The sequence below is a fragment of the Neoarius graeffei genome, chromosome 9 (assembly GCF_027579695.1).
Source record: "Neoarius graeffei isolate fNeoGra1 chromosome 9, fNeoGra1.pri, whole genome shotgun sequence".
Taxonomy (NCBI): domain Eukaryota; kingdom Metazoa; phylum Chordata; class Actinopteri; order Siluriformes; family Ariidae; genus Neoarius; species Neoarius graeffei.
In genome coordinates this window covers 82841787-82869475 of record NC_083577.1, presented here as the reverse complement: position 1 = coordinate 82869475, position 27689 = coordinate 82841787, and the positions used below count along the sequence as shown (strand labels likewise).

The 27689-nt window shown below is 41.2% G+C and overlaps 1 protein-coding gene across 1 annotated transcript in view; it reads left to right on the top strand.

Moving 5' to 3' along the window:
• LOC132892045 (coiled-coil domain-containing protein 148-like) overlaps nucleotides 1–27689 on the top strand; it is a 353986-nt gene that overhangs the window by 68225 nt on the left and 258072 nt on the right. The window contains exons 5-6 of the mRNA XM_060930375.1: nucleotides 4532–4626; nucleotides 8877–9022. Coding sequence (XP_060786358.1) covers nucleotides 4532–4626; nucleotides 8877–9022 — 241 coding nt within the window. The remainder of the gene's footprint in view (nucleotides 1–4531; nucleotides 4627–8876; nucleotides 9023–27689) is intronic.

Below are 27689 nucleotides of genomic sequence, written 5' to 3'. Positions count from 1 at the left end.
ATCTTCTTTTAGCTATTTCTGTTTCTATTTAAAAACTTGAAAATAATTTTTGGTGTTTTGTTTTCGAGTAGAGTTTTTATTTTGTCCTCGGTTGGTTCAGCAACACGCGCCGCCATTTTGTTTTTCTCTACTCACGGTATTCTTGGGTTTCAGTTACGTGACTTTTTTTAGTGATTTCATTTCCAGTAAAACTGCTGGTGGTCTAGCAAACCAAAACGGCTGCCGTAGCGCAAACACCTAGCGATAAGTTATCAGAGTACGCTCGTCATCTAGAAGCCACTGCTGGCTTTAGATATATTCAGAAGATTGCTCTGTGCAATGGAATCGACCCCGACAGTCTGGGAAAGAAGGATTTGTCATACGATCTCGAAAACTACCTTTCAGTCGAGTTCCCCAACATCTCGAACTATCTGGTGTTGCAGACGTCCTTCTACACCGCAAAACAGATGAAAGTGTGGAAGAGTATGGAGACTTACAACTTTTTTGTATGTGGCTGGGTAAAGGACCTCGGGATCAAGTCGCTGCCCAATGAATCCTGTATTGTTTTTGCCCGTGTAAGTAGGTTTTCTTTTTTTTAAGCTTTTCTTCACGTCTTTACTGCAAGTTGAAGTGTAAACAAACAACAGTTGGCTTGATTCTCACTTGTGTTGGCTCTTATCTCTCAGCTAAATCATTCACAAAGATCATCAGAAACCCCTTTAAAGACTTGGATCCTAGTTAAACAAGACGGAGAAGTGATCACGGCGCATTGTAACTGTACGGCTGGGGAAGAATTTTGTCGCGACCTTCATGCATATGGACTTTGTGAGGAGTGAACAAAGAAACAGCTGGGGACTTTAGCGCTTCGTGACTAAAAAAAAAAAGTACCATAAAATAACGACACACAACAAGAAAAGTGCTTGGAAAACACTAAGGACAGAGCTGAGATGGAAATACAAACCTTTCACCAAGTGAAACTCGAGCGTGCTTCGACTCGGCTCCCTTCGGTTTCAGTGAGAGGTTCGAAAGCCACCTTTCTCCACGCCTTTTTGTGAAATCCTGTGTTCGTTCACCCTTTTTTTATTAGTTCACGGCGAACCCTGAAGAAACTTTTATCAGTTTCACGGTTTGATCGATTCGAACAACTTAAAACAACACAAGCGTAAGGTGTTTTTCATGCGAGCAATGCACCTTCTCCGTACAAACGCTTTGTCAACTGAGCTTTGGTCGACCACCAGCTAAAGTTTTGAATAACTAATGAGGCGGATGTGACGTCACGTGAGACCCAAGAATATGAGCGTAGTAGTAGAGTAGCCAATCCGAGCGTGCGATTGCTCATATCCAGTGAATGTGGAGAGAATAATTAGTATTTCACCATAATTTAAAATATACAGTATACAGTTGTGAATGAGGACTTTCTGAAGAGTAATTGTTTGAAAGACTGAGGCTCGGCTGTGGATGATCCACCGTTACTTCCTCATCCATATAATGTCAGAGATACAGCTGAGCTGTGCTTGTGCTCTGGGAGTCCAGTTTAGATGAGTTCATCATCATGATATCAACTGTGATATACAGGCTGGATGAAAAACTCATTCGCCTTCTGGGTCGTAACGTTTATGAGATAAACATGTCAGCAGTGGATGAAGGGACTTGTAGTTCTCACACAGCTATAAACTACAAGAAGAAGGTGACATGGTAAAAAAAAAAAACCCTGTACAAGCCCTGAGGCTGTCAGATACTTTGCGGGTCAGTCAGATACTTTATTCTCCTTCGGCTCTCCAGCTGCCTGGCCACTCAGGCAAAACGGGCAAAGATAGATGAGGCGAAACTCCTGATTGGATTTTTCTCGCCGGAGGAGAAGGAAAAAAAAGCCGGGATGAAACGAGGAGAGACTGAGACAGATAGAGAGAATTGTACTGGCGAGGAGGAGAGAGGAGATAAAGACAGAAAGGAAGAGTAAAGTAAATTCATAAAAGAAGAAGAATGATAAGATTTTGAAGAGGCTTGAAAGAGAAAGCTGCAGTTGGAGCCTGAACATTACTCTGCTGTAACCCTGCCGGAGAAGCTCACTGGGTTTATGAGATTCTGCGTACGCTGTGTTCTTGGTGTATTTCCCACACAGGCATGTGACATTGTGTTGAAATGGATGTGTGTGGGAGTGAGACAGATAGAGAGAGAGAGAGAGAGAGAGAGAGACAGAACGAGAGAGACATGGGGAGATAGAAGAAAGACCCCTACAGGTTTATAAAGGTGCATGATTTGAGAAGGGCAGCCATAGCTCTGGGGTAATGAGCATGTGTGAGTCAGGCAAGGTTAATGGGGAGCACGCATGTGGGATTCAGTAACGAGCAAACAGCACACACACACACACACACACACACACACACACAAAGCCACCCACAGATCCTGCCATCCAATTCATTAGCACCATCAGGCAGTATGCACCAGTGGAAAGTTTGATCGTTGTGCTTTTGCTCTCACCTTTTATCTGACCTGTAAAAATTCTCATTGCCACGACATTTGTGTGACTGCAGCCCTTTCTTCACAGAAGCAACACCTCGGCCAAAAAAGTACACTTCACACAACCCTCTCCTTATTATCATGAGCCAAGACAGGTTTCATGTTTCAAGTGAGCTTTTTTAGTTTTGTACGAGAGCCATAAGGCTAATGTAGCTAACAAGTAAAGGAAACTTATGTCTACATCACGCATCAGCGTAGTACAGTGTCTTGCAAAAGTATTCATCCCCCTTGGTGTTTGTCCTGTTTCGTCGCATTATAAGCTGGAATTAAAATGGATTTTTGGAGGGTGAGCACCATTTGATTTACACAACATGCCTACCAGTTTAAAGATGCGCATTGTTGTTTTTTTATTGTGACACAAACAATAATTAAGATGAAAAAACAAATCTGGAGTGTGCATAGGTATTCACGCCTCCCCAAAGTCAATACTTTGTAGAGCCACCTTTTGCTGCAATTACAGCTGCAAGTCTCTTGGGGTATGTCTTTATTAGCTTAGCACATCTAGCCACTGGGATTGTTGCCCATTCCTCACGGCAAAACTGCTCCAACTCCTTCAAGTTAGATGGGTTGCGTTGGTGCACAACAATCTTCAAGTTATGCCACAGATTCTCAATTGGATTGAGGTCTGGGCTTTGATTAGGCCATTCCAAGACATTTAAATGTTTCCCTTTAAACCACTCCAGTGTAGCTTTAGCAGTATGTTTAGGGTCATTGTCCTGCTGGAATGTGAACCTTCATCCCAGTCTCAAACCTCTGGCCGATTCAAACAGGTTTTCCTGTTTGAACATTGGTGGACCTGTATTTGGTGCCATCCATCTTTCCTTCAGTCCTGACCAGCTTTCCTGTCCCTGCAGATGAAAAATATCCCCACAGCATGATGCTGCTACCACCATGCTTCACTGTAGGAATGGTGTCCTCAGGGTGTTGGGTTTGTACCACACATGGTGTTTCCCATGATGGCCAAAAAGATCAATTTTAGTCTCATCTGACCAGAGAATCTTCTTTCATGTGTTTGGGGAGTCTGCCACATGCTGTTGGGCAAACTCCAAACGTGTTTTCTTAAGCAATGGCTTTTTTTCTGGCCACTCTTCCATAAAGCCCCACTCTGTGGAGTGTACAGCTTAAAGTGGTCCTATGGACAGATACTCCCATCTCCGCTGTAGATCTTTGCAGCTCCTTCAGTGTTAGCTTTGGTGTCTTTGTTGCATCTCTGATTAATGCCCTCCTTGCCCAGTCTGTGAGTTTTGGAAGCCATGACCTAATGGTTAGAGCAGCAGCTTTGGGACCAAAAGGTCACCAGTTCAATTCCCTGGACCAGCGGGAATGGCTGACATGCCCTTGAGCAAGGCACCTAACCCCCAACTGCTCTCCAAGCAGTATGTTCAGGGGTGCCGTTAGGGGGGGAAATGTTAGGACAATTCTAAGGGCCCAGCATTGACAGAGGGCCCTCAGAGGACATTATTACCATGTGTAAGTTAAATTAATTTTAAAAAATAAATAATTTTGTCTCTTAAAATGAGCAAATACAACAACCTTCTGGTTTGGTTTTCCATTTTCCGCAAAATTATTAGAATAGATCGTCTTTATATTTCACCCCCTCCCTATTCATGACATGGTACAGTCTTGCATAGGTGGAGCCAGAGCACAACACCACATTAGATTTGTTGCTTTCCAATCCAGCACTGATATTATCTGCGTACGGTAGAAGCAGAATTGATGGTGAACCATCAGTAGGTTGACACCATCATGAAGTTGGGTTACCTGAAACATAAAAGAGGGCAATATATTCTTTCATAGGGCCCAAAATTTCTAGTGGCACCCCTGTGTATGTTGCCATCTGGGTATGTTGTACATCACTCTGGATAAGAGCGTCTGCTCAATACCTTTAGTGTAATGTAATGTAAATGCAAAAAGGGTTAAACTTGGAAAACTTTCTGATCAGGTTCTATACAGAAATGTTAGTGGACCAGTTGCGTAAGAGTGTCTAACCGAAAGCAAGTTTCCTATATTGTGTCTCAATCCCTTGTTTTAGGGAGCGAGTGGAGGCAGACATGAGGATCTTCCTGACCAGAAGCAGACTGAAAGATGGGGAGGATGCGGACCTCTTCACTGAACTGCTGCTTTTTGGTAATAAAGAATTATTAGCAGTTTAATGGAGAATTTAACAATTTTATATAATGATAGAAACAGTGCTATTGCACTTTTTTACTTTTTAGAAGCAGATGTTTTGTCATTAGTGTCCTGGAGTGCAATAATGGCATCAGGCAGGGTTTTTTGGCAGGCTAATGTCACAGTCAGAGTAGATTACTAAAACGTGGCAATGTTGCCTTGGATAATTGATGTGTATAATGTGAGGGCATTTGCATTCGTATCATTTGTACTATGCAAAGAGATATGTACTGTATACTGTAGCCAATTACATCATTTTATGCAGAACAATGAAAGTTTGTCTGTGGAAATGAACACATTCCAAGTGAAAAATGCAAGAGTGTAAAATTTCTGTGTTAAATTGTATTTTACTGCTTTCAAGTTATGAGTTACAGATATCAGCTTGTGCATGGATTGTTTTGTCTGAAAGTATGAGAAATAAGAAACTCCAGATTGCACGACACAGATCAGCCATAAAATAAGAAAACTGACAAGTGAAGAAGTGAATAGCATTGATTATCTCATGACAGTGGCACCTCTCAAGGGGTGGCATATATTGGGCAGCAATCCAAGAGAACAGTTAGTTCTCGAAGTTGATGTGTTGGAAGCAGGAAAAATGGACGAGCATAAGGATCTGAGTGACTTTGACAAGCGTCAAATTGTGATAGATGGCTGGGTCTGAGCATCTCCAAAATGGCACATCTTGTGGGGTGTTCCCGGTATGCAGTGGTTAGTACCTACCAAAAGTGGTCCAAGGATCTAAAGGACAACCGGTGAACTGGCAACAGGGTCATGGGTGTCGAAGGCTCATTGATTCGCATGGGGCACGAAAACTAGCCCATATGGTCCAATCCCACAGAAGAGCTCCTGTTGCACAAACTGCTGAAAAAGTGTGATATAAGCTACTAGAGGTTATAGGGGTTATAGTATCTACAGTATCTATCTATCTATCTATCTATCTATCTATCTATCTATCTATCTATCTATCTATCTATCTATCTATCTATCTGTCTGTCTGTCTGTCTGTCTGTCTGTCTGTCTGTCTATCATTTCACAATAGATAGATAGACAGATCTATCTATCTATCTGTCTGTCTGTCTGTCTGTCTGTCTGTCTGTCTGTCTGTCTGTCTATCTATCTATCTATCTATCTATCTATCTATCTATCTATCTATCTGTCTATCATTTCACAATAGATAGATAGACAGATCTATCTATCTATCTATCTATCTATCTATCTATCTATCTATCTATCTATCTATCTATCTATCTATCTATGTCTGTCTGTCTGTCTGTCTGTCTGTGTATCTATCTGTGTGTACAGTGGGGCAAAAAAGTATTTAGTCAGTCACCAATTGTGCAAGTTCTCCCACTTAAAAAGATGAGAGAGGCCTGTAATTTTCATCATAGGTATACCTCAACTATGAGAGACAGAATGAGAAAAAAATCCAGAAAATCACATTGTCTGATTTTTAAAGAATTTATTTGCAAATTATGGTGGAAAATAAGTATTTGGTCAATAACAAAAGTTCATTTCAATACTTTGTTATATACCCTTTGTTGGCAATGACAGAGGTCAAACGTTTTCTGTAAGTCTTCACAAGGTTTTCACACACTGTTGCTGGTATTTTGGCCCATTCCTCCATGCAGATCTCCTCTAGAGCAGTGATGTTTTGGGGCTGTCGCTGGGCAACACGGACTTTCAACTCCCTCCAACGATTTTCTATGGGGTTGAGATCTGGAGACTGGCTAGGCCACTCAAGGACCTTGAAATGCTTCTTACGAAGCCACTCCTTCGTTGCCCGGGCGGTGTGTTTGGGATCATTGTCATGCTGAAAGACCCAGCCACGTTTCATCTTCAATGCCCTTGCTGATGGAAGGACGTTTTCACTCAAAATCTCACGATACATGGCCCCATTCATTCTTTCCTTTACACGGATCAGTTGTCCTGGTCCCTTTGCAGAAAAACAGCCCTAAAGCATGATGTTTCCACCCCCATGCTTCACAGTAGGTATGGTGTTCTTTGGATGCAACTCAGCATTCTTTCTCCTCCAAATACGACAAGTTGAGTTTTTACCAAAAAGTTCTATTTTGGTTTCATCTGACCATATGACATTCTCCCAATCCTCTTCTGGATCATCCAAATGCTCTCTAGCAAACTTCAGACGGGCCTGGACATGTACTGGCTTAAGCAGGCGGACACGTCTGGCACTGCAGGATTTGAGTCCCTGGCGGCGTAGTGTGTTACTGATGGTAGCCTTTGTTACTTTGGTCCCAGCTCTCTGCAGGTCATTCACTAGGTCCCCCCGTGTGGTTCTGGGATTTTTGCTCACCGCTCTTGTGATCGTTTTGACCCCACGGGGTGAGATCTTGCGTGGAGCCCCAGATCGAGGGAGATTATCAGTGGTCTTGTATGTCTTCCATTTTCTAATAATTGCTCCCACAGTTGATTTCTTCACACCAAGCTGCTTACCTATTGCAGAGTCAGTCTTCCCAGCCTGGTGCAGGTCTACAATTTTGTTTCTGGTGTCCTTTGACAGCTCTTTGGTCTTGGCCATAGTGGAGTTTGGAGTGTGACTGTTTGAGGTTGTGGACAGGTGTCTTTTATACTGATAACGAGTTCAAACAGGTGCCATTAATACAGGTAACGAGTGGAGGACAGAGGAGCCTCTTAAATAAGAAGTTACAGGTCTGTGAGAGCCAGAAATCTTGCTTGTTTGTAGGTGACCAAATACTTATTTTACTGAGGAATTTACCAATTAATTCATTAAAAATCCTACAATGTGATTTCCTGGATTCTTTCCCCCCATTCTGTCTCTCATAGTTGAAGTGTACCTATGATGAAAATTACAGGCCTCTCTCATCTTTTTAAGTGGGAGAACTTGCACAATTGGTGGCTGACTAAATACTTTTTTGCCCCACTGTGTCTATCTATCTATCTATCTATCTATCTATCTATCTATCTATCTATCTATCTATCTATCTATCTATCTATGTCTGTCTGTCTGTCTGTCTGTCTATCTGTCTATCTGTCTGTCTGTCAATCTATCATTTCACAATAGATAGACAGATAGATCTATCTATCTATCTATCTATCTATCTATCTATCTATCTATCTATCTATCTATCTATCTATCTATGTCTGTCTGTCTGTCTGTCTGTCTGTCTATCTGTCTGTCTGTCAATCTATCATTTCACAATAGATAGACAGATAGATCTATCTATCTATCTATCTATCTATCTATCTATCTATCTATCTATCTATCTATCTATCTATCTATCTATCTATCTATCTATGTCTGTCTGTCTGTCTGTCTATCTGTCTATCTGTCTGTCTGTCAATCTATCATTTCACAATAGATAGACAAATAGATCTATCTATCTATCTATCTATCTATCTATCTATCTATCTATCTATCTATCTATCTATCTATCTATCTATCTATCTATCTCTGTCTGTCTGTCTGTCTGTGTATCTATCTGTGTGTATATCTATCTATCTATCTATCTATCTATCTATCTGTCTGTCTGTCTGTCTGTCTGTCTGTCTGTCGGTCTATCTATCTATCTATCTATCTATCTATCTATCTATCTATCTATCTATCTATCTATCTATCTATCTCTGTCTGTCTGTCTGTCTGTCTGTCTGTCTATCTATCTATCTGTCTGTCTTGATGTCTATCTATCTGTCTGTCTGTCTGTCTCTTTCTATCTATCTATCTATCTATCTATCTATCTATCTATCTATCTGTCTGTCTGTCTGTCTGTCTGTCTGTCTGTCTATCTATCTATCTATCTATCTATCTGTCTTGATGTCTATCTATCTGTCTGTCTGTCTGTCTGTCTGTCTGTCTGTCTGTCTGTCTCTATCTATCTATCTATCTATCTATCTATCTATCTATCTATCTATCTATCTATCTATCTATCTATCTATCTATCTATCTATGTTGTTATATCTAACAACTTATTAATTTTTTTAATGTAACATATGTGACTATTCAGATAAACTAAACTAAAATATGACAGCTAGGTACAAACAAAAATAATAACAATGTGAGCTTGATGAACAAACAGTTCCACATACATCCTTTCATCCTTTGGTCACGCCCAATTTTGGTTTAAATCTGAATACAGATACAGATTCAAATACAGATCATGGCTTTGATTTATGCTCTTAATATGCATGATGTTATTAGTGGCAATTGTGTGTGTGTGTGTGTGCCTGTGTAGACTTGAATTTGGAGCATGAACGTGAAGCGTTTCGCTTGGCCACAGTCGAGCCAGTGTGCCGGCTCAGAGAAGACCTGCTCTACAGACTGGCGTCACAGCCTTCAGCAGCCAGTCAGCACGCAGAGTGGGCGCAGGTTCTTCAGCAGGTACATAAACGAACACCAACACGCACTTCATATCACCAATACCTCTTCATCTGCTGTACTGAAGAGACCTCATCAGTCAACACTGCTGGTATGGAAATAATGCACATTAAGTTCAATACTCACTCTCTCTCTCTCTCTCTCTCTCTCTCTCTCTCTCGAAGTACAACCCTACTGGCCCTGTGTCTCTGCTTGTTCTGTTTTGCTGTCTCAAGTCCTCATCACGCAGCTTTCTAATTTTTGAATCAGATAATTATGAAGTGCCAGGCATGTTTGTTTACAAAGTTGCTGAAGCATAAAATTACAAAATGACAGTCATGTAAAATATTAGTGACATCATCTCTTAGTGACAGTAAACATAACCTGAGTTACACTGTCTGATAAAAAAATATTGTGCAGATATATATTTTTTTGTTCTATAACTACACACCGTCATAGACCCAATAATTTGCTCATCTGACCATAAGGCCGAAGCGCTGTCGTCATGGCATGGCGTTTGTCTGTCATCCACAATTCAGTTAAATCGTATCTCCTTCATCAGTTCTCCATGGATTTCCATTCCGATTGTTTTTTTTGTTTTTTTTTTGAAAGAACTCATCACTCCACACAAAACTTGGTCGTTGTTTTGTCAGATTTTTTGCTAACAAGTTACTAAGTAGACTAAATTAACGCATTTTCCCGGCCTCTCATTAGAATTGTATCTCCTCTCTGATTTATCATCTGATTTCAGTTCTGACTGATGTTTTGAGTAGATCTTCTCTTGAGGAACAAAACTTGGTTATTTGTTAGTTGATTTTCAGTTAAATCGTATCTCCTCCTTCAGTTCTCAATGGATTTCAGTTCTGATTGTTTTATTTGAAAGAACTCAACCTTCTGCACAAAAATTGGTCATTGTATTGTCAATTATTTGCCAACAAATTAGTCATTAAGTCAACTTAACACATTTTCTTCTCGCTAGAATTGTATCTCGTCTCTCATTTATCATCCGAATTCAGTTCTGATCGATATTTTGGGTCGATATTCCCTCGAGGAGCAAAATTTAGTTATTTTGTTGATTTTCCTGTTGTAAACAGTTTGTCGTGGAGGTTGGTCCTCTCTCACATCGTCACATTTCAGATCTGGTTGATGTTTTGGTCGTCATGGTTGTTTTGATGACAGGCCAGATGAACTACTACGTCCTTGACGTTCTGGTTTTGCTGTAGTTACTGAATAATTCCTTGCAATTACTGAATAATATGAGAGTACTTCAAAAAGTATCTCGGCCTCACCCAGAAAACGTCACAGGAGAAAGATTGTTCTTGCATTATTTTTCAACATCGTCTCCTTTTACTTCAATGCACTTGGTCCACCAATGTTCAAGCTTCACCATCCCTTTGAGGAAGAAGGTCATATTTTGAGCCTCCAGATCCTCTTCAACAGCATGGATGATTTCATGATCACTCTAAATATGGTGACAACGTGAGTGGAATTTCAGTTTGGGGAACAGATCAAAGTCAGGTGGTGCCAGGTCGGGTGAGTAAGGTGCACGGGGCAACAGTTCAAAGCCACATTTGGCTGCTTCTACCCCTGCCACCTGTGCAGTGTGGATGGGCACATTGTCCTGGAGCAACAGAACACCAGCTTGAAGCTTTCCTCTCCTTTCTTTCATTGCTTCTAACATTTGAGTTTTTGTAGACAGTGATATAAGGCTTTATAGTATACAGTTATGCCCCCAAATGGGAGTTGCGCCCCTTGTTTGCAGGTGAGACCAAGAACTTTTTGAAGTACTCTTGCATGTAAAAATAATAAACTTAAAGCTGGATGGCCTTTCGATTTCATAAAATTGGTGAAATTTAGTTCCGTCTGAAATGTGGTCATTGTGATATATGTTTATTTCTGTAATATCTCGCAAAATATCAGGCCATTCTGTGGCTGGGAAGTTATTTAATTTGAGGGGATTAAAGCAAATAATGTGCATGAAATCGCTCGCTTCGCGCAGTCAAGCAGACAGAGTGTGCGCATGCGCAGGTTTACCTTCTTCTTCTTCTTTTGGGTTTTACGGCAGCTGGCATCCACAGTGTTGCATTACTGCCATCTACAGGTTTACCTTTGAGCGTGCACTGACAGTTCCGTCATTCTGTCGCTAAACGAACAGCTGATCACACCGAGGTGCTCGCTGAGCACCGATATTTATTAGTTTGGTCCTGCGTTTCCTTTCCTTCGTATATAACATAACGTCTTTTCTTCTCGCTTTCTTTCCGTTACTGTAGTCGGTCTTTCACTTTTCATTTGCACACTCACGTCCTCCATTTTTCTCTTCTGTTTCAAATTTGTATCCCACAATGCCTTGTGCGAATGGGGAAAGCCCACCACGTGATGCATGACGTAGTATCTTGAATTGGGTCATGGTGAAGCAGGAAAAAATAGCAGAGAATTTAGAGCCATGTGGAGATAAATTCATTCTTCTTCTTCTTTTGGCTGCTCCCGATTAGGGGTCGCCACAGCGGATCTTTCGTCTCGTTTTCGTTTGCCTGGTAGCTCCATCCTCAACATTCTCCTTCCAACATGCTCTGCATCTCTTCTCAGGATGTGCCCATACCATCTCAGTCTCATCTCTCTTAGCTTAATTCCCAAGCTCTCCACATGTGCTGTCCCTCTGATGTGCTTGTTCCTTGTCCTGTCCAACCTCGTCACTCCCGTCACAAACCTTAACATCCTCAGCTCCGCCACCTCCAACTTTGCCTCCTGTCTCTTCGTTAAGGGTGCGGTCTCCAATCCATACATCACAGCTGGTCTCACTACTGTCTTATACATCTTACCTTTCACTTTTGCTGGGTCTTTCCTATCACAAATGACTCCTGAAATCCTTCTCCACCTGCTCCACCCTGCCTGCACTCTCTTTCTCACCTCACTATCGCAGCCCCCATTTTCCTGCACAGTTGAGCCCAGGTACTTGAATTCACCAACTTTCTTTACGTCTACTCCTTGCATGTTCACTACACTCTCATCCCCATTCTCATTGATGCACATGTATTCTATTTTGCTCCTGCTCACCTTCATTCCTCTTCGTTCCAATGCATACCTCCATCTCTCCAAACCCAACTCAACCTCCTTTCTACTTTCACCACATATCACAATATCATCCACAAACATCATGTTCAATGGTGACTCTTGCCTCACTTCATCCGTCAAGTGAATCCATCACTATGGCAAACAAGAAAGGACTCAAAGCAGATCCTTGATGGAGTCCCACCTTCACCTTGAACCATTCAGTTGTTCCAACTGCACACCTCACTGCTGTTTCACTGTTCTCATACATGTCTTGCACCACTCTAATATACTTCTCATTCACTCCACTCTTTCTCATACAATACCATAACTCATCTCTCGGCACTCTATCGTATGCCTTCTCCAGGTCCACAAACACACAGTGTAGCTTTCTCTGGCCTTCCCTGTACTTCTCCATTAACATTCTTAAAGCAAAAATTGCATCCGACATGCTCTTCCTTGGCATAAACCCGTACTGCTATTCACAGATTGCTACCTCTCTTCTCAATCTCGCCTCCAATACCCTTTTCCAGAGCTTCATGGTGTGGCTCATCAATTTTATCCCTCTGTAATTACTGCAGCTCTGTACATCCCCCTTATTCTTGGATATTGGGACGAGCACACTCTTTCTCCATTCATTTGGCATTTCCTCATTCTCTAGGATCTTATTAAACAATCTCGTTAGGAACTCCACAGCCGTCTCACCCAAACATCTCCAAGCCTCAATCAGGATACCATCTGGTCCAACTCCTTTCCCAGTCTTCATTCTTTTCATGGCTGCCCTCGCCTCATCCTTACTAACCAACTCTGCTTCCTGATTTGCTGTCTCCAATGAATCTGACCTTTTCTCTCTTGGATTATCCTCATTTAATAAATCCTCAAAGTACTCTTTCCACCTTCTTAATACACTCTTTGTTTGTCAGCACATTTCCATTTCCATCTTTCATCACACTTACCTGTTGTACATCCCTCGCTTCTCTGTTTCTCTGCCTAGCTAGTCTGTACAGGTCTTTCTCTCCTTCTTTGGTCTCCAGTCTTTCGTACAACTCCTGGTATGCATCTGCTTTTGCCTTCGCTACCAATCTTTTTGCCTTCTGTCTTGTTTCTCTGTATAACCGCCTGCTTTCCTTGTCTCTCTGATCGTCCCAATTCTTCTTTGCTAGCCTCTTCTCTTTTATAATTTCCTGCACTTCTTTGTTCCACCACCATATCTCCTTGTCTTCCTTCCTCCTTCCCGATGACCACCCTAGCACCTTCCTTGCTGCCTCTTTTACTAGTACAGCAGTAGTATTCCAATCTTCTGGCAGACTTCCATGACCACTCAATGCTCATTTCATTTCTTCCCTAAACTCCTTCTGATGTTCAACCTCTTTTAGGCTACATCCACACGACAACGGCAACGAGATGTTATTTAAAAATATATCGCGTCCAAATGGGCAACAATCAGTAAAATATCGGGTCCATATGGCAACGCAACGCTTGCTGAAAACGATGCAATACACATGCCACACCTCTAGGGGCGCTGTAAGACGGTCCCTTCGGAGACACCAGAACAACCCATACGAAAAATAACAGTAAAGAACTTATAAGAGTTTACCACTGTCTTAGTAGTAAATCCTTATAAGGATTTATAAATAAATATATATGCCATGTATGATTTACTCCTGAAAGTGGCCCATTTTGCATTTTCCTCATACAAATTTTTTATGAAAATCTAGTATGTATGAAGTGAACATTGTGCATGGTTTTTACAGATAATGTGTATGATGAATTACACCGTCTTTGTATGCTTCACGTAATGTTTGTAGTTTTAAATTATATTTTACAGTTTAAAATGTACATGCCTTTTATATGTAAATCCAACACAAACATATGTGGATTTACATATAAAAGGCATATACATTTTAAACTGTAAAATATAATTTAAAACTACAAACATTACGTGAAGCATACAAAGACGGTGTAATTCATCATACACATTATCTGTAAAAACCATGCACAATGTTCACTTCATACATACTAGATTTTCATAAAAAATTTGTATGAGGAAAATGCAAAATGGGCCACTTTCAGGAGTAAATCATACATGGCATATATATTTATTTATAAATCCTTATAAGGATTTATCCTTATATTTATAAGGATTTACTACTAAGACAGTGGTAAACTCTTATAAGTTCTTTACTGTTCTTTTTCGTATGGGAATAGAAGAAGTAAGGACGCATGCGCATAAACTATTATGCGCGAGACTTCATATTAGCCACAAAGTCAGGAAAATCTGTTCGGAAAATTACATTATAATGACCAAATACAATGAAAAGTATTTTTCCAGTCTCACCTGTGAAAGGTAATCCCATGTGATCTCGTTTGGACGGTAAACCTGTTGGTACAGTTAAACGCAGCTAATCTTTATTCTCCGCTTTGACCTTTCCAATATGGCGGCGAGGATGACGTACGCGGAAGGCGGCGTCTTTAATGGTCCGGAATAAATTGAATGATATACACGTTGATGGATTAATTTGCTTTTTTGAGGAATGTATTCTAGGACTTAAACCATCATCTGAAGAGGTGAGATCGCTCTTTTTTCCCCCTAGTTTTGCTGGTGGGATTGACTCTGCCCTAAGGGCTATTCTCTCTCTCTCTCTCTCTCTCTCTCTCTCTCTCACTTTGCACCATTACACAATAAATATTCACAGTGAAAATATTTTGTAAGCGCGTTTCATGAACCAAGTTATAGGATTTGTTGACAACTCGCATCGCATCGCAATGAGATCATTGGCACTACTGGTGTTAAGAATCAGACCATTTCATAAATGAATATTTTGCTGTAGAGCTGCAGTGTTTGTACAATTGCATGCTTTTGCTTCACTATTACTGTCACTATTCTGCTTCTTGCATTACTACTGTGAACTAACACTGAACATAATAATAATAATAATAATAATAATAATAATATCCAAGCTCGTGTTTCACTCTCACTAGTGCTCTGTAAGGCTTTTTCCTGGTGATATTCGTTACACTTCTACCCGGCTTGAAGCACTCACAGTCATGTGGTTGTGACGTCATCGTAAACAAATCCGTTTTACTCATCCAGACGACTTCACAACGGCAACGTTGCCAGATCTTTCCACTCTGGAACCCGTTCTCAAAAAGATTGCGTTTTGGGCACCCAAAACGCCGGTGCCGTGTGGACGCCAGGCCTAAACGATAAGCAATTGTATCGGAGTCACCTGAATCCGTTGCCGTGTGGACAGGGCCTTAGTTTCCACCACTTAATCTTCGGCTCCACTATTTCACGCTTCCTCTTTTTCACTTTCAAGCTCATCCTGCACACGACCACTCGATGTTGTCTAGCTACACTCTCCCCTGCCATCACTTTACAGTTTCCAATCTCCTTCAGGTTACCCCTTCTGCAGAGTATGTAGTCCACCAGTGTAGATCTTCCTCCACTCTTAAACGTCACCCTGTGCTGCTCTTTCTTCTCGAAGTATGCTTTGACTATTTCCAAATTCATCCTCTTTGAAAAATCAACCATTTCCACATTTCTCTCTCTTACACCATATCTGTCCATCACGTCCTCATCTCCTCGGTTTCCCTCGCCAACATGTCCGTTGAAATCTGCTCCTATCAGCACGCGCTCCTCCCTCGGTATACTTTCTACCACTTCATCCATCTTTTCCCAGAAAGACTCTTTCTCTTCATTCTCACATCCAACCTGTGGGGCGTAGGCACACACAACATTGATTACCACTCCTTGAATCTCCAACTTCATGCCTATCACTCTATCTGACACCCTCTTCACATCAATCACACTGCTGACCAACTCTCCCCTCAAAACAATACCAACACCATTTCTCTTTCCATCGACTCCATAATAAAACAACTTGCATCCATCTCCAATGTTCTTGGCCTTGCTTCCTTTCCACCTCATCTCCTGCACACGCAAAATGTCCAACTTCCTTCTTTCCATCATACCTGCTAACTCTCTCGCTGTGCCAGTCAATGTTCCCACATTCAGTGTTCCTACCCTCAATTCTAAGCTCCTTCCCTTCCATCTTTCACGCTCTCTCCTAACACGCCTCCCCCTCTCTTTCTCCTTCTCTGTTTTGGCGCAACAGTAGCACACTTTCCACTGGCACCCTGTTGATCAACAGTACCGGAGGCGGTCGTTGTTAACCCGGGCCCCGACCGATCCGGTATGGTATTTCTCTTTTCATTCCGCATGTTAGATTTGGCGCAGTTTTACGCCGGATGCCCTTCCTGATGCAACCCTCTCCAATTTATCCGGGCTTGGGACCGGCACCAAGAGTACAATTATGTACCCCCAGTGGCTGCATAAATTCATGAGTGGAGATAAATTCATTAATTGTTCTATTTAAAAAATCATAAAATTGGAAGTCTGTGATTTTTAATTCAGTAGCTTTTGGTCCACTAAACAAAAATAATTTGGTGTCGGGGAAAATTCTTTTAATGACTACACTTGAAAAATCTGAAAGGCGGTATAGCTTTAACTGAATAGAACCCAAAGTATAAAATATATCCCGTTGAGGGTCAGACCAAGCAACTGTACCCTTAATTGCTGGGTTTCACGTGACGTCACATCCGCCTCATTAGTTATTCAAAACTTTAGCTGGTGGTCGACCAAAGCTCAGTTAACAAAGCGTTTATACGGAGAAGGTGCATTGCTTGCATGACAAATGCCTTATGCTTGCGTTGTTTTAGGTTGTTTGAATCGATCAAACCGTGAAACTGATAAAAGTTTCTTCAGGGTTCCCCGTGAACTAATAAAAAAGGGTGAACGAACACAGGATTTCACAGAAAGACGTGGAGAAAGGTGGCTTTCGAACCTTTCACTGAAATCAAAGGGAGCCGAGTCGAAGCGCGCTCGAGTTTCACTTGGTGAAAGGTTTGTATTTCCCTCTCAGCTCTGTCCTTAGTGTTTTCCAAGTACTTTTCTTGCTGTGTGTCGTTATTTTACGGTACTTTTTTTAGTCACGAAGCGCTAAAGTCCCCAGCTGTTTCTTTGTTTACTCCTCACAAAGTCCATATGCATGAAGGTCACGACAAAATTCTTCCCCAGCCGTACAGTTACAATGCGCCGTGATCACTTCTCCGTCTTGTTTAACTAAGATCCAGGTCTTTAAAGGGGTTTCTGATGATCTTTGTGAATGATTTAGCTGAGAGATAAGAGCCAACACAAGTGAGAATCAAGCCAACTGTTGTTTGTTTACACTTCAACTTGCAGTAAAGACGTGAAGAAAAGCTTAAAAAAAGGAAAACCTACTTCCACGGGCAAAAACAATCCAGAATTCATTGGGCAGCGACTTGATCCCGAGGTCCTTTACCCAGCCACATACAAAAAAGCTGTAAGCCTCCATACTCTTCCACGCTTTCATCTGTTTTGCGGTGTAGAAGGACGTCTGCAACACCAGATAGTTCGAGATGTCAGGGAACTCGACTGAAGGGTAGTTTTCGAGATCGTATGACAAATCCTTCTTTCCCAGACTGTAGGGGTCGATTCCATTGCACAGAGCAATCTTCTGAATATATCTAAAACCAGCAGTGGCTTCCAGATTACCAGCGTACTCTGATCAAAGTTATCGCTAGGTGTTTGCACGACGGCAGCCGCTTAGACCACCAGCTATTTCACTTCCCGTAAAACCGCTAAGATAAGTCACGTGACTGAAACCCAGCAATAGTGTCGATGCTGAATAATTCATAGTAATAAGCGATTGATTTTCTTTATATTACAGCAGCACGTCTCGATTGATTGATTGCTTTATTCCGAACAGTAAAGAAGATATAAAAACAAACAAAAAATAAAAAATGCAATCATCAAAACATCATTATAAACAGAATAGCGTAGCCACAAGGCAATAACATAATAATGTTCAGAAAGGATTAGGAAGAAATAAATAACTTATCAAATCCTAACCCTCTATACCACCGTTAATCAAACGTCACTTTCCACCATAATAAACTATATGTACAAAAGAAAGCAAAGTCAACAAAAAAAACATACCAACATACCAAGATATACTAACATGGTATAATATCGCCCAAATCAAATCATATATATACAAATACTTATGCTATGCATATATACACACATACAATACATATATACAGTACATACATATACACATACCTATAACTATACACATCCATACGTACACAGACACCCATATCCTAATTATGCATATTATGCTTATATATTATATACAGTTATGCACTATACATACATACATACATACATACATACATACAACCCCGATTCCAAAAAAGTTGGGACAAAGTACAAATTGTAAATAAAAACGGAATGCAATGATGTGGAAGTTTCAAAATTCCATATTTTATTCAGAATAGAACATAGATGATACATCAAATGTTTAAACTGAGAAAATGTATCATTTAAAGAGAAAAATTAGGTGATTTTAAATTTCATGACAACAACACATCTCAAAAAAGTTGGGACAAGGCCATGTTTACCACAGTGAGACATCCCCTTTTCTCTTTACAACAGTCTGTAAACGTCTGGGGACTGAGGAGACAAGTTGCTCAAGTTTAGGGATAGGAATGTTAACCCATTCTTGTCTAATGTAGGATTCTAGTTGCTCAACTGTCTTAGGTCTTTTTTGTCGTATCTTCCGTTTTATGATGCGCCAAATGTTTTCTATGGGTGAAAGATCTGGACTGCAGGCTGGCCAGTTCAGTACCCGGACCCTTCTTCTACGCAGCCATGATGCTGTAATTGATGCAGTATGTGGTTTGGCATTGTCATGTTGGAAAATGCAAGGTTTTCCCTGAAAGAGACGTTGTCTGGATGGGAGCATATGTTGCTCTAGAACCTGGATATACCTTTCAGCATTGATGGTGTCTTTCCAGATGTGTAAGCTGCCCATGCCACACGCACTAATGCAGCCCCATACCATCAGAGATGCAGGCTTCTGAACTGAGCGCTGATAACAACTTGAGTCGTCCTTCTCCTCTTTAGTCCGAATGACACGGCGTCCCTGATTTCCATAAAGAACTTCACATTTTGATTCATCTGACCACAGAACAGTTTTCCACTTTGCCACAGTCCATTTTAAATGAGCCTTCGCCCAGAGAAGACGTCTGCGCTTCTGGATCATGTTTAGATACGGCTTCTTCTTTGAACTATAGAGTTTTAGCTGGCAACGGCGGATGGCACGGTGAATTGTGTTCACAGATAATGTTCTCTGGAAATATTCCTGAGCCCATTTTGTGATTTCCAATACAGAAGCATGCCTGTATGTGATGCAGTGCCATCTAAGGGCCCGAAGATCACGGGCACCCAGCATGGTCTTCCGGCCTTGACCCTTACGCACAGAGATTCTTCCAGATTCTCTGAATCTTTTGATGATATTATGCACTGTAGATGATGATATGTTCAAACTCTTTGCAATTTTACACTGTCGAACTCCTTTCTGATATTGCTCCACTATTTGTCGGTGCAGAATTAGGGGGATTGGTGATCCTCTTCCCATCTTTACTTCTGAGTGCCGCTGCCACTCCAAGATGCTTTTTTTATACCCAGTCATGTTAATGACCTATTGCCAATTGACCTAATGAGTTGCAATTTGGTCCTCCAGCTGTTCCTTTTTTGTACCTTTAACTTTTCCAGCCCCTTATTGCCCCTGTCCCAACTTTTTTGAGATGTGTTGCTGTCATGAAATTTCAAAATGTCTCACTTTCGACATTTGATATGTTGTCTATGTTCTATTGTGAATACAATATCAGTTTTTGAGATTTGTAAATTATTGCATTCCGTTTTTATTTACAATTTGTACTTTGTCCCAACTTTTTTGGAATTGGGGTTGTACATACATATACAAATACTCACTTTTTATATATCCGTATGTACTCATACCCGCATATATGCACTTATATTATCAATAGCATGTTATTGTAATTCCTCCTCCCTATACCTCGTAAAGATCTGTTCCTTATACCTTTTTTTGAACTGGTTTATAGTTGTACATTTCATGAGCTCCACATTCAAACTGTTCCATAGCTTTACTCCACAAATAGAAATACTGAACATTTTTAACGTTGTCCTAGCACTGCGAATTTTAAATTTCAATTTCCCCCTAAAATTATAGCCCCCCTCTCTATCCGAGAGCATTATTTGGATATTCCTTGGTACTTTATAATTCCTTACTTTGTACATTACTAAGGCAGTTTTATATTCTATAATATCCCTGAATTTTAAACATTTTGAATTTAAGAATAGTGAATTAGTATGATCTCGGTAACCAGCACTATGAATTATTCTTATAGCTCTTTTCTGAAGTATAGTTATTGCATGAAGTGAACATTTATACGTATTTCCCCACACCACTGAGCAGTAATTTAAGTACGGTAAAACCAGGGAACAGTAAAGAATGCGGAGTGAATTATAGTCCAGGACGTGCTTAGCTTTACTCAACACAGATATGCTTCTTGATAGTTTCATTAGTATGTATTTTATATGTGATTTCCAATTAATTCTATCATCTATTATTACCCCAAGAAATTTATTATTAGAAACTCTTTCAATATCAACACCATCTACCTGTACATTTATTGCCCTATTTATTTTATAATTATTAAATAACATGATTTTTGTTTTAGACAGATTTAATGATAATTGATTTCGATCAAACCAACTTTTTAACCTGCACAATTCTGAAGAGATTATGTTTTCTAACTCATGTAAATTTGTTCCAGAACAAAACATTTGTGTCATCTGCAAATAATACCATCTTAAATATCTTTGCTAGATTGCACATATCATTTATATAAAGAATAAACAGTTTAGGACCCAATACTGACCCCTGAGGGACACCACAATCAATATTCAAACGAGTTGAGACAGAGTCACCCAACTTCACAAATTGAATCCTGTTGCTCAAATAACTTTTTATCTAATTTAATACAACTCCCCTTATCCCATATTGTTCCATCTTATTAATTAATATATCATGATTAATAGTATCAAAAGCTTTTTGAAGATCAATAAATATCCCAGCGACATATTTCTTATCATCTATAGAGTTACTGATTTCTTCAATTGATTCCATTAGTGCCATCTCTGTTGATCTATTTGCTCTAAATCCATATTGACCATCACTGAGTAGTTTGTATTTTTCAATGAATTTATCTAATCTGTTATTGAAAAGTTTTTCAAGAATTTTGGAGAATTGAGGAAGTAAAGAAACAGGTCTGTAATTTGTGAAGTTGTGTTTGTCCCCAGATTTATACAGTGGAATTCATCTCATCTCATTATCTCTAGCCGCTTTATCCTGTTCTACAGGGTCGCAGGCAAGCTGGAGCCTATCCCAGCTGACTACGGGCGAAAGGCGGGGTACACCCTGGACAAGTCGCCAGGTCATCACAGGGCTGACACATAGACACAGACAACCATTCACACTCACATTCACACCTACGCTCAATTTAGAGTCACCAGTTAACCTAACCTGCATGTCTTTGGACTGTGGGGGAAACCGGAGCACCCGGAGGAAACCCACGCGGGCACGGGGAGAACATGCAAACTCCGCATAGAAAGGCCCTCGCCGGCCACGGGGCTCGAACCCGGATCTTCTTGCTGTGAGGCGACAGCGCTAACCACTACACCACCGTGCCGCCCCATCGGTACTCTCATCACATGCAATTGAGTAAAACTCAAATGCTCTTGCCTTGTCTGATACTTGCTGTTTCAAGTTAGCTGAGAGGTCTTCGATTCGTCTGGCAACTGTTTGTCTGGACAAACTCACATTTCTGAAGTCCTGAATCTTCTCTGGACACATTATCCCGGCAACTTTAGTGAGGCAGTGTTTAACAAATTCACCATCTGAGAAAGGTTTTCCATGCTCAGCGATCAGTTGAGATACCTCATAGCTAGCTCTGGTGCTGTTTGTTTTCTTGAAGTTTGTTGGCACGAAAAAAATGCTGCTGTTGCGCTAACAGGCTAGCTGTCATCTGTTTGACTTTTCTCTCCCTCTCCAGGCCAGTGTATGAAGTGTATGACTGATTTTTAGTTTCATAGTGTCTTCGAACATTATAGTCTTTCATCACTGCTACAGACTCCTTGCAAATCAAACAAACACATTTTCCCTTAATCTCTACGAAAAAGTATTCATTTTCCCATCTAGTCTGAAATTTTCTACACTCACTCTATTTTTTGTTGTCTTTTCACTTCCATCTTTTGTCAGTTACTGTGATAGCGCATGTAATCGCTCATCTGAGTGCTTTGCTCGTCTCCAAGGCAACAACCAATAAAGTAAACAACAGTAACGTGAGCGAATGTGAGTAACTCAACCAAAGAGTCTAGAGCGGAGCCAAATCTTGCTCAAAATTGCAGTGCCACCCAGTGTTGAAACTAAAAAGTGCAATGTACTCAGACTGACATTACAATTTACAAATTACAGCTTAGCGGCACGGTGGTGTAGTGGTTAGCGCTATCGCCTCACAGCAAGAAGGTTCTGGGTTCGAGCCCCGTGGCCGGCGAGGGCCTTTCTGTGTGGAGTTTACACGTTCTCCCCGTGTCCGCGTGGGTTTCCTCCGGGTGCTCCGGTTTCCCCCACAGTCCAAAGACATGCAGGTTAGGTTAACTGGTGACTCTAAATTGAGCGTAGGTGTGAATGGTTGTCTGTGTCTATGTGTCAGCCCTGTGATGACCTGGCGACTTGTCCAGGGTGTACCCCGCCTTCTGCCCGTAGTCAGCTGGGATAGGCTCCAGCTTGCCTGCGACCCTGTAGAACAGGATAAAGCGGCTAGAGATAATGAGATGAGATGAGAAATTACAGTTTAATTTTTATAATTCATGGTGGGCCACATAAAAGAGAGCGACGGGCCGCAGTTGGCCCGTGGGCCGTAGTTTGGCCACCCCTACGTTAGCAGATATATAAAATGAACTTGAGAAACAGAAATTCCTTTTAAAGCTGTGTTCCATTGTGTCTAGTGTAGTGTTGTAGGATTTGAGATTGGTCTTGGTTTCAAGACCACTTTTTGAAGGTCTCATTCTTGTCTCGGAATCGACCGTGTTTTTACTTGGTCTCGTCTCGGTCTCAGATATAGAGGACTCGGGATTTTATTTCAAGACCAATCAAGACAACAGCTGGAGGGATTTCACTAAATTGCCTGCGGATTGTCTGATTTATTTGTTAACATCATTATTGTGTGATTGGATGGAAACCTTCCTGCTTCAAATGCAACCAATAATGTGACTCATCGCTAATTTGAAATTTTGTTAATGTTAATGGCCGTCACCCCTCCCACACCCTCCTTCACACCCACTGGTCTGGTTCTGGTCTTGACTCGGTCTCACCCTGACTTGGTCTTGGTCTTGACTTGATCTCAACCCCTCAAAGACTTGGTCTTGTCTCAGTCTTGATGCAGTCTGGTCTTGGTCATGACTTGGTCTCAGTTTAAGTGGTCTTGACTACAAAGCTAGTCTACAGTAATAAAGAAAATGACTCCGTTAAACACAAATGTGACCTCTCGGTACGCTGTTCATCTTGGCACTTGGAAATGCACTGAAGTATAAAAAAAGTGATTTAAAAGTGTATTTATTATCTCAACATTAAAATTTGTGGCTATAAACAGGGAATCACTCGCTCTTTGATAACAGAAACCACCCAGCAGACAGACAAATGTCAGTTAAAATCCCAAGTCTGGTAGCATTTCCCTGGTCAGTGACTGGGCTGTGAACAGGAAAATTAATGGCACCATCATGCTTCTGTGATGCTCTTGGGGAAGACCCTTAACCCTACTGCACCAGGCAGTGTTATGTCTTTAGTGAACAAACAGATCTGCCCTTAAGGTTAAGGATTTGAGAGTTTCATGAATCATGAATCACTTTATTTCCTGAGTATATTGACATCATCCAGACATTTATCTTTGTGCTGGTGTTATATGAAAAGCTGGATGTCCACAGAATAATATACCATGAAATCAAACTTGTTGGGTTGAGTGTTGCTGCAAAGGTTAATTTTTTTTTTATGAAGCTTGGATAAAACTGACTGTATTTTTCACGGGTCTTTATTATACAAATACAAGAACACGAACAGAAATGCTGATTAAAGTGATGATTAAAAAGCATTAGTTAGACATAAATACAGCTTGGAACATAAAAGGTACAACCCCAATTCCAAAAAAGTCGGGATGCTGTGTAAATTGTAAATAAAAACAGAATGCGATAATTTGCAAATCATGGAATCCCTATAATTGAAAATAGTACAAAGACAGCATATCAAATGTTGAACCTGAGAAATTTTGTTTTTTGAAAAATATATGCTCATTTTGAATTTGATGTCAACAATATGTTTCAAAAATGTTAGGACAGGAGCGTGTTTACCACTGTGTTGTGCCAAATGTTTTAAATGGGAGACAGCTCTGGACTGCAGCAGGCCAGTTTAGCACCCGGACTCTTTTACTACGGAGCCATGCAGTTTTAATATGTGCAGAAAGCAATTTGGCATTGTCTTCCTGAAAGAAGGAATGCCTTCTCTGAAGAAGATTTTGTCTGGATGGCAGCATATTGCTCTGAAACGTGTATGTATCATTCAGCATTAATGATGCCTTCCCAGATGTACAAGCTCCCCATGTCATGTGCACTAATGTACCCTTATGCCATCACAGATGCTGCTTTTGAACTGTGCACTGATAACAAGCCGGATGGTCCCTCTCCTCTTTAGCCTGGAGGACGTGGGGTCCATGATTTCTAAAAAGAATTTCTACTTTTGATTCGTCAGACCTTAGGACAGTTTTCCACTTCGCCTCAGTCCATCGTAAAAGAGCTCGGGCCCAGAGAAGGTGGCGATGTTTCTGGATATTGTTTATATCTGGTTTTAACTTGCATTTGTGGATGCAGTCATGAACTGTGTTCACTGACGATGGTTTTCTGAAGTGTTCCTGAGCCCATACAGTGATTTCCACTACAGACACGTGTCTGCTTTTAATGCAGTGTCTCCTGAGGGCCTGAAGATCACAGGGCTCCAATGTCAGTTTTCAGCCTTGTCTCTTGCATACAGAGATTTCTCCAGATTCTCTGAATCTTTTAATGATATTATGAACCATAGATGATGTGATCCACAAATTCTTTGCAGTTTTACATTGAGGAATGTTATTCTTTAATTGTTGCATTGTTTGCCCACGCAGTCTTTCACAGAGCAGTGAACCCCTCCCCATCTTTACTTCTGAGAGACTCCACCTCTCTGGGATGCTCTTTTTATACCCAGTCATCTTACTGACCTGTTGCCAATTAACCAAATTAGGGTTTTGAGTTTTTTTTTTTGCATTACACAACTTTTTCAGTCTTTTCTTGCCCCGTCCCAACTTTTCTGAAACATGTTGCTGACATCAAATTCAAAATGAGCCTATATTTTTCAAAAAACAATAAAATTTCTCAGTTTCAACATCTGATATGTTGTCTTTGTACTATTTTCAATGAAATGTCAGGTTTCCATGATTTGCAAATCTTCACATTCTGTTTTTATTTACAGTTTACACAGCATCCCAACTTTTTTGGAATTGGGGTTGTAGTTACTGGAAATAAAATTTACAGCATTGTTTATTGTAATAGCCCATTGTATTGTTTTTATACAGTAGAGTGCAGAATAAAAGCTTACACAATACGAAACTGATAAAGTGATACAGTATGCAGAACCCTACAGATACAATCAGTGTTTCCCCATCAGAAAAGTGAACCCCTTCACTAAGGAACTGAAGAATCCTTAACCCCATGAGGAAGCCTTGTGCCAGAATAGATTTAAGTTTAGCAATACCATACATAGAACCTTTCACTGCTTGGGGTCTCGGAATGGCATTAACGAACTACAAATCAGTTCCCATCTTAAAGAACTTTCGACATGATGCAAAACAATGTGTTCAGTGTTTGAGCTGCTCTGAACTAGAACTAGATGGGGAAACACTGGAATCTGTTGAACACTTCTGCTATCTCGGAAGCATTCTCAACACTAAAGCAAACATCGATGACGAAGTTACTCACCGACTTGGGAGTGCATGCGCATCTTTTGGAAAACTTCGGAAACGCGTATTCGAGAACTGTAACCTCAAAACTGACACGAAAATAATGGTGTACAAAGCTGTGATCATACCAACCCTCTTATACGGCAGCGAGACATGGGTGACATATCGCAGACACCTCAAAACCCTGGAGCAATTTCACCAACGCTCCCTACGAAGAATTCTTGGGATCTCCTGGAAAGACTATCAGACAAATGTCAGCGTGCTGGAAGAAGCAAAGAGTACCAGCATTGAATCCATGGTCATGAAGAACCAGCTACGCTGGGCAGGGCACTGTGCCAGAATGGATGACACACGTCTCCCGAAACAAATCTTCTTTGGAGAGCTTGAGGTGGGAACTCGCTCTCAGGGAGGTCAAAAGAAGAGATACAAAGACACTCTGAAATTATACCTCAAAAAAGGAAAAGTCGAGCTAAATGACTTTGAAAGTCTCACCTCAGACCGCTCCTCCTGGCGCTGGGGGACAGCCAAAATAGTCGAGACCTTTGAATCCGAACGTATAGACGATGCTGTTCGAAAGAGACAGGCCCGAAAAGCAAGGCAGCAAGCCCCAAGCAGACCAACTCTTCCAGGAGGAACAACCTGCCCTAACTGCGGCCGCACATGCAAATCGCGAATCGGCTTGTTCAGCCATATGAGGAGCTGCAACAACTAACTGTGAATGAACAACATAGACAATACCTCGCCATACTCTCCGGAGTGGCTGTTACTTACTGTTGTAGCATGAGCAGGAGATTAAAAAAAGATGTGGCATGTTCACGTGTCTTGTAGCATGCACATGCTAGGAGAAGACTAGCTCATACTCTAATACCCCTTTTCCACTAAATCAGTTCCAGGGCTGGTTCGGGGACAGTGCTGGTGCTGGTTCACAACTCGTTCAACTTGCGAGCCAGCTGAGAACCAGTTTGCTTTTCCATAGCTCGCGGTGCAAAGGGGAGCCACGTCATTATGTCGCTGTATACATCAGTTACGTCGCTGTATACGTCAGTTACGTTGCTGCGTTTGCATAAACTTTGGCGCGAACATCGAAGCAACAACAACACGGAGAAGAAGAAGCAGCAACAACAATAATGGATGACTTTGCGTTTGTACAGCTGCTGCTTCTCGTTGCTTAAAAATGGCGACCTTTCGCGGTCTTGCTATTGTTGTTGGTCTTAACAACTCCGCCCCCCCCCCGCTGACGTAAACGGTTCTTTCCTCTGGCCCAGCAGAGAGTTGGTGCTAGCCTAGAACCGGTTTTTCTGGCCCCAGAGCCAGTTCTTTGTCAGTGGAAACAGAAAACCCGGTTCCAAACTAAGCACTGGCCCCGAACCAGCCCTGGAACTGCTTTGGTGGAAAAGGGGCAGACATGTGAAACCAGTCTTCTCACCTCATCTTCACCATCCTCATTCGGTAGCTGTTAAGTGATTGGTGAAAGCTAGATAGTGGGCAGGAATTGGTAATCAAATTGGGAGAAAATCAGGTTTAAAGAAAAGAAAACAAAAAATAAGAAATGTATTTTAAGAGCTAGCTATGACTGATAGCTATTGGTTCCCTGTCCATGGCCCAAATGAGGCTATCTGTGGTGAGAGAATACCCGTTGTCTTCATGTTGT